A 7,500-nucleotide genomic window follows, 5' to 3' on the forward strand; every position below is an offset into this window, starting at 1 on the left:
TACTAAAGCATATGCACTTGACATTAGAACAATACTTGGTCCGTAATGAATTTGATAGTAGTCTGACAGCTAAACACAGAATTGGCTTGCGAATCGGACCAAAGTTTGAGAGAGTCTACTGACGAGGTTTTAGACTTGAATTCAAGCACCTACACAAGTCTCTTTCTAGTATATTGCTTATTTCCTTGTATGACAATGGGCAATATGCTTTTATACTATCTGTATGATTCTTTGCTCGGCCTTTTTGCTGCCCTGTCTGCTTGGTCGTTATAAGTATTCATAATAAATTATCATTCATTCAGTCGCAGACAACGGCGACAACAGCAGCAACGCGGAAAAACACCACGATTCACGCCACACCCAAACACCCAGAACCGAACCAACTCCTCGGCAACTGACCCCTTCAACATGGCGTTCGTCTCTCCCTCCCAGTCGTCGAGTGCGCGTGCGCAGCGCCTGCCAATCAAATTGCAGTCTCTGGACGAGCGCACGGAGAGCCCCCTTTTTCAGCGAAGGAGGCAAGCCCATGAGCAGGACACCGTGTTTGATCTGGCCAGCGTCAGCAATGGTTTAGACAGGTGAGTTTGTTTTGGGGGGGTCGGGGGGGGGGGGGGGGATAACGATGATCTTTGTAGTTGCATTTCTTGTGAAGAGAGAGACAGAGAGAGAGAGAGGGGATGAGAGAGAGTGTATGTGTGCGTGTGTGTGTGTGCACGTGGTGTGTGTGTGTGCATGGTGTGTGTGTGTGTGGGGGGGGGGGGGGTAGATGCGCAATGCGGTTTGGCTGACTGAAATGGAGAGGCACGTAAATTTCAGTAATCTGTATATTTGTATATAGCTGTTTCCATTTGGTGCCATTTAATTTATCTTTTTCTTTTCTATTCATTTTATTTGTTTGTTGTTTTCTTCTTATGTTGGACATGTGCTGCTGCCAAAAAGAAAATCTCTGTACCAAAGTATAGACAGTAAAGTTTGTGTATTGTGTATTGTATTGATTGTGGTTGGTTGGTAAAGTTGCCAGTTCGCTGATAATCCCTCTGATGTGGAGGTAGCGCGTCCGCTTAGGAAGCGAGAGAGAAAGTGAGAGAATCTGAGCGCTCTAGTTCGAATCACGGTTCAGTCGCCGATATTTTCTCCCCCCCCCCCCCCCCCCACTCCACTAGACCTTGAGTGGTGGTCAGGACGCTAGTCATTCGGATGAGACGATAAACCGAGGTCCCGTGTGCTAGCATGCACTTAGCGCACGTTGACCACCACCATCCACAATCCCTTCCAGCGGACTTGCTGCGCATGTCACTCGCATTTTCTTGATAGCTTATTATTAATACAATTTTGTTACGGACAGCGCCGCGGCCATGACCCTGGGCAACGCAGTCTGCCGACGGTGTGGCGAGGGCTTTAGCATCCAGGAGCAGATCGTCAACTCCAACGGGGAAGTCTGGCACCCTGCTTGTTTTGTGTGAGTTCTGCTGGGGGTGAGGGGGGATGAGGGGGGGGGGCGGGGAGGGTGAGTCTGTATGTGTGGGGGGGGGGGGGTGGGAGGGGGGGAGGGTTGGGGGTTGTGGGGGCAGGGGGTGGGTGGGCTGGTGTATCTTGTTTTTTTGTTCTTGTTCTGATTCTTTTTTTTTGTTGTTGTTGTTTGTTTTGTTGTTCCTTGTTCTTCTTGTTCTTGTTGTTGTTCTTCTTCTTCTTCTTGTTCTTCTTCTTCGTCTTGTTGTTGTTGTTATTGTTCTTCTTCTTTTTCTTCTTGTTCTTCTTTTTGTTCTTCTTGTTCTTGTTCTTCTTGTTCTTGTTCTTCTTGTTCTTGTTCTTGTTCGTCTTATTCTTGTTCTTGTTCTTGTTCTTGCTCTTCTTTCCTTCTTCTCGTTCTTGTTCTCGTTCTTCGTCTTGTTGCTGTTGTTGTTGTTGTTCTAGTTCTTCTTCTTCTTCTCATTCTTGTTGTTGTTGTTCTTGATCTTGTTCTTCGACTTGTTGTTGTTGTTGTTGTTGTTGTTGTTGTTGTTGTTGTTCTTCTTCTTCTTCTTCTTCTTCTTCTTCTTCTTCTTCTTCTTCTTCTTCTTCTTCTTCTTCTTCTTCTTCTTCTTCTCATTCTTGTTGTTGTTGTTGTTCTTCTTCTTCTTCTCATCATCCTTCTTCTCCCTCTTCTTCTTGTTCGTCTTCTTCTTCTTGTCATTGTTTTTTTTCTTGTTCTTGTAATTCTTGTTCTTATTCTTGTTGTGCTTTTTCTTCTTCTTCTTTCTTCCTTTCCTCTTGCTCTTCCTCTTCTTATTACACGCTCTCTCTCTCTCTCTCTCTCTCTCTCTCTCTCTCTCTCTCTCTCTCTCTCTCTCTCTCTCTCTCTGTGTGTGTGTGTGTGTGTGTGTGTGTGTGTGTGTGTGCTGTGTGCGCCGTGTTTTCCAGGTGCGCCCAATGCTTCCAGCCATTTCCAGACGGCATGTTCTATGAGTACGAGGGGAGGAAGTACTGTGAGCATGACTTCCGGGTTCTTTTTGCCCCTACCTGTGGAAAATGCCGTGAGTGATGTGTCCGCCAGCTTTGGTGGTTGATCGTAATCGTCATTCTTCTTCTTATTTTTGTATTTTGTATTTTGTATTTCTTTTTATCACATCAGATTTCTCCGTGTGAAATTCGGGCGCTACACTACAGCGCCACCCATTTTTTTAATTTCTTTTCTTTTCCTACGTACAGTTTTATTTGGTTTTCCTATCGAAGTGGGTTTTTCTACAGAATTTTGCCAGGAACAGCCCTTTTGTTGACGTGGGTTCTTTTACGTGCGCTAAGTGCATGCTAGCACACGGGACCTCGGTTTATCGTCTCATCCGAATGACCGTAGCGTCCAGACCACCACTCAAGGTCTAGGGGGGGGGGGGGGGAGAAAATATCGGCGGCTGAGCCGTGATTCGAACCAGCGCGCTCTGATTCTCTCGCTTCATAGGCGGACGCGTTACCTCAAGGCCATCACTCCACATATAATTAGCATTATAGTAGTAGTAGTAGTAGTAGTAGTAGTAGTAGTAGTACTAAGAAAGGAATGATCATGATAATAATAATGATAGTAATAATAATAGTGTATGTGCGTGCGTGCGTGTGCGTGCGTGTGTGTGTGTGTGTGTGTGTGTGTGTGTGTGTGTGTGTGCGTGTGTGTGTGTGTGTGTGTGTGTGTGTGTGTGTGTGTGTGTTTGCTTGCGCCTGTGAGCGCGAGATTGTGTAGTGTTCTATAGGTAACGTGACCTAGAAAAAAATTAATCATTTATAAAAAAAATTATATGGCGGGGTAAATTTATAATTATGACTCATCTGGGGATTTTGTTTTACTTTTTGGGGGGGTGGGGTGGGGTGGGGGGGTTGGAGACATAGTTATCACTTCAGAGATTGCAAGAAATATGAATGCGACAGTTGATTTGACAGTTAACACCCCACTCTCTCTCTCTCTCTCTCTCTCTCTCTCTCTCTCTCTCTCTCTCTCTCTCTCTCACTTTCTCTCTCTCTCCCCCCGCCCTCTCCCTTTCTCTTTCTCTGTCTCTCCCTCTATCTCTCTCTCCTACTCTCTCTCCCCCCCCCTTCTCTCTCCATCCCTCCCTCTTTCTCTCTGTCTCTCTCTTCCTCTCTCTCTCTCTCTCTGTCTCTGTCTCTCTCCCGCTCTCTCACCCTCTCTCTGTGTCTGCCTCTCTCCCTCCCCCTCTCTCTCCCTCTCCCTCTCTATCTCTCCCTCTCCCCCTCTCTCTCTCCTTATCTCTCTCTCCCTCTCTCTCTCCCTCCCTCACTCCCTCTATCTCTCTCTCCCCTCTCTCTCTCTCTCCCCTCTCTCTCTCTCTCTCTCTCTCTCTCTCTCTCCCTCTCTTCTCACTTTCTCTTAACTTTCCATCTCTCTCTTTCCCTCTCAGGCTGGTTCATTCACATAATTACAAAGTTCTGTATCCAAACTTGTCTCTCTTGCATCAAATATGCGAAATATTGTATGTATAATTTGGGTGGGTTTTTTGTTTTGTTGTTGTTGTTTTTTAAATTCATTTCATAATTATTATTTTTTTAATGCTTTAAATAATACACAAGAACTTCTTCTCTCGCCCCTGCCGCGGCGCGTATGTGTGTGTGTGTGTGTGTGTGTGCGCGCGTGCGTGCATTTGTGTACATGCGTGCGCGTGTGCGCGTGCCCCCCCACCCCCTCCCCTACAGGAGAGTTCATCAGCGGGAGGGTGATCAAGGCAATGAGCGCCGCCTGGCATCCCCACTGCTTCCTGTGTCAGCTGTGTGGGGCTTCCATGGCGCACTGCGGCTTCGTCAAGAACGCTGGGAGGTCAGGAGTATGGTTTGTCCGTGTGCACTGTTGAACTGGTTGGCTGGGGTTGGTTTGGGTGTGTGTGTGGGTGTGGGGGTGTCATTGCGGCTTCGTCAAGAACGCTAGGAGGTCAGGAGTATGGTTTGTCTGGTGCACTGTTGAACCAGTTGTCTTGGGGTTTCTTTGGGTGGATGGGTGTGTGTGGGTGTGGGTGTCTTTGCGGCTTCGTCAAGAACGCTGGGAGGTCAGGTGTAATGGTTTGTCTGGTGCACTGTTGAACCAGTTGTCTTGGGGTTTCTTTGGGTGGATGGGTGTGTGTGTGTGTGGGTGTCATTGCGGCTTCGTCAAGAACGCTGGGAGGTCAGGAGTAATGGTTTGTCCGGTGCACTGTTGAACTGGTTGGCTGGGGTTTTGTTTGGGTGGATGTGTGTGTGGGTGTGGGTGTCATTGCGGCTTCGTCAAGAACGCTGGGAGGTCAGGAGTATGGTTTGTCCGGTGCGCTGTTGAACCGGTTGGCTGGGGTTGGTTTGGGTGTGTGTGTGTGGGTGTGGGTGTCATTGCGGCTTCGTCAAGAACGCTGGGAGGTCAGGAGTAATGGTTTGTCCGTGTGCACTGTTGAACTGGTTGGCTGGGGTTGGTTTGGGTGTGTGTGTGGGTGTGGGTGTCATTGCGGCTTCGTCAAGAGCGCTGGGAGGTCAGGAGTAATGGTTTGTCCATGTGCACTGTTGAACCGGTTGGCTGGGGTTGGTTTGGGTGGACGTGTGTGTGTGTGGGTGTGTGTGGGTGTCATTGCGGCTTCGTCAAGAACGCTGGGAGGTCAGGAGTATGGTTTGTCCGGTGCACTGTTGAACCGGTTGGCTGGGGTTGGTTTGGGTGTGTGTGTGTGTGTGTGGGTGTGGGTGTCATTGCGGCTTCGTCAAGAACGCTAGGAGGTCAGGAGTATGGTTTGTCCGGTGCACTGTTGAACCGGTTGGCTGGGGTTTGTTTGGGTGGAGGTGTGTGTGTGGGTGTGTGTGGGTGTGGGTGTCATTGCGGCTTCGTCAAGAACGCTGGGAGGTCAGGAGTATGGTTTGTCCGGTGCACTGTTGAACTGGTTGGTTGGGGGGTTGTTTGGGTGGAGGTGTGTGTGTGGGTGTGTGTGTGTGTGGGTGTCATTGCGGCTTCGTCAAGAACGCTGGGAGGTCAGGAGTAATGGTTTGTCTGGTGCACTGTTGAACTGGTTGGCTGGGGTTTGTTTGGGTGGACGTGTGTGTGTGTGGGTGTGGGTGTCATTGCGGCTTCGTCAAGAACGCTGGGAAGTCAGGAGTAATGGTTTGTCTGGTGCACTGTTGAACTGGTTGACTGGGGTTTGTTTGGGTGCATGTGTGGGTGTGTGTGGGTGTGGGTGGGTGTCATTGCGGCTTCGTCAAGAACGCTGGGAGGTCAGAGGTAATGGTTTGTCTCGTGGACTGTTGAACTGGTTGGCTGGGGTTTGTTTGGGTGGAGGTGTGTGTGTGGGTGTGTGTGTGTGTGTGTGTGTGGGTGTGTGTGGGTGTGTGTGGGTGTCATTGCGGCTTCGTCAAGAACGCTGGGAGGTCAGGAGTAATGGTTTGTCCGGTGCACTGTTGAACTGGTTGGCTGGGGTTTGTTTGGGTGGACGTGTGGGTGTGGGTGTGTGTGGGTGTCATTGCGGCTTCGTCAAGAACGCTAGGAGGTCAGGAGTAATGGTTTGTCCGGTGCACTGTTGAACCGGTTGGCTGGGGTAGGTTTGGGTGTGTGTGTGTGTGGGGGGGGGTGTCATTGCGGCTTCGTCAAGAACGCTGGGAGGTCAGGAGTAATGGTTTGTCTGGTGAACTGTTGAACTGGTTGGCTGGGGTTTTGTTTGGGTGCATGGGTGTGTGTGGGTGTGGGTGTCATTGCGGCTTCGTCAAGAACGCTGGGAGGTCAGGAGTAATGGTTTGTCTGGTGCACTGTTGAACTGGTTGGCTGGGGTTTTGTTTGGGTGGATGGGTGTGTGTGGGTGTGGGTGTCATTGCGGCTTCGTCAAGAACGCTGGGAGGTCAGGAGTAATGGTTTGTCTGGTGCACTGTTGAACCGGTTGGCTGGGGGTTTGTTTGGGTGTGGGTTTGGGTGTGTGTGTGGGTGTGGGTGTCATTGCGGCTTCGTCAAGAACGCTGGGAGGTCAGGAGTAATGGTTTGTCCGGTGCACTGTTGAACCGGTTGGCTGGGGTTGGTTTGGGTGCATGTGTGGGTGTGGGTGTGTGTGGGTGTGGGTGTCATTGCGGCTTCGTCAAGAACGCTGGGAGGTCAGGAGTAATGGTTTGTCTGGTGCACTGTTGAACTGGTTGGCTGGGGTTTGTTTGGGTGGACGTGTGTGTGTGGGTGTGTGTGGGTGGGGGTGTCATTGCGGCTTCGTCAAGAACGCTGGGAGGTCAGGAGTATGGTTTGTCCGGTGCACTGTTGAACCGGTTGGCTGGGGTTGGTTTGGGTGTATGTGTGGGTGTGTGTGGGTGGGTGTGGGTGTCATTGCGGCTTCGTCAAGAACGCTGGGAGGTCAGGTGTAATGGTTTGTCTGGTGCACTGTTGAACCGGTTGGCTGGGGTTTGTTTGGGTGGACGTGTGGGTGTGGGTGTGTGTGGGTGTATAGAATAGAATACTTTTTGACTCACTTGTGTAAACAAAGTGAGTCTATGTTTTAACCTGGTGTTCGGTTGTCTGTGTGTGTGTGTGTGTCTGTGTGTCCGTGGTAAACTTTGACATTGACATTTTCTCTGCAAATACTTTGTCAGTTGACACCAAATTTGGCATAAAAATAGGAAAAATTCAGTTCTTTCCAGTCATCTTGTTTAAAACAATATTGCACCTCTGGATGGGCACAATTTTTTTTTTTTAAAGAAACCTAATTATATGCAAACTGCATTTACTGTTATATTTATATTTTTGTATTCTCTAAACTTGGCACTTTGACCTCTTATTCTGACACAACGAGAGGAGTCATTATTTTCATTTTTTGTTCAAACAGGAACTTCTTTTGCTAAGCATGGAATTTTTATTTATTTTGCAAACGTTTTGGTGCAGATAGTAAAAAAGGGAAATTACTCTGTAATTAATGCTAGGGGACTTAATTTATCACAAGTGAGTCTTGAAGGCCTTGCCTCTCTTGTTATTGTCATAAAACCTTAAAGTTTATAAGACACAATGAAACATTAACATGAGCATATTAAGAAGAGAAACATTCATGA

At 48.6% G+C, this 7,500-nt stretch overlaps 1 protein-coding gene across 1 annotated transcript in view; it reads left to right on the forward strand.

Moving 5' to 3' along the window:
- LOC143275437 (LIM and senescent cell antigen-like-containing domain protein 1) overlaps positions 1 to 7,500 on the forward strand; it is a 27,353-nt gene that overhangs the window by 5,876 nt on the left and 13,977 nt on the right. The window contains exons 2-5 of the mRNA XM_076579535.1: positions 303 to 578; positions 1,346 to 1,459; positions 2,401 to 2,513; positions 4,177 to 4,297. Of these exons, the coding sequence (XP_076435650.1) occupies positions 409 to 578; positions 1,346 to 1,459; positions 2,401 to 2,513; positions 4,177 to 4,297 (518 nt within the window). The 5' untranslated portion in view covers positions 303 to 408. The remainder of the gene's footprint in view (positions 1 to 302; positions 579 to 1,345; positions 1,460 to 2,400; positions 2,514 to 4,176; positions 4,298 to 7,500) is intronic.

This window comes from Babylonia areolata, chromosome 30 (assembly GCF_041734735.1).
Source record: "Babylonia areolata isolate BAREFJ2019XMU chromosome 30, ASM4173473v1, whole genome shotgun sequence".
NCBI classification, from domain to species: Eukaryota; Metazoa; Mollusca; class Gastropoda; order Neogastropoda; family Buccinidae; genus Babylonia; species Babylonia areolata.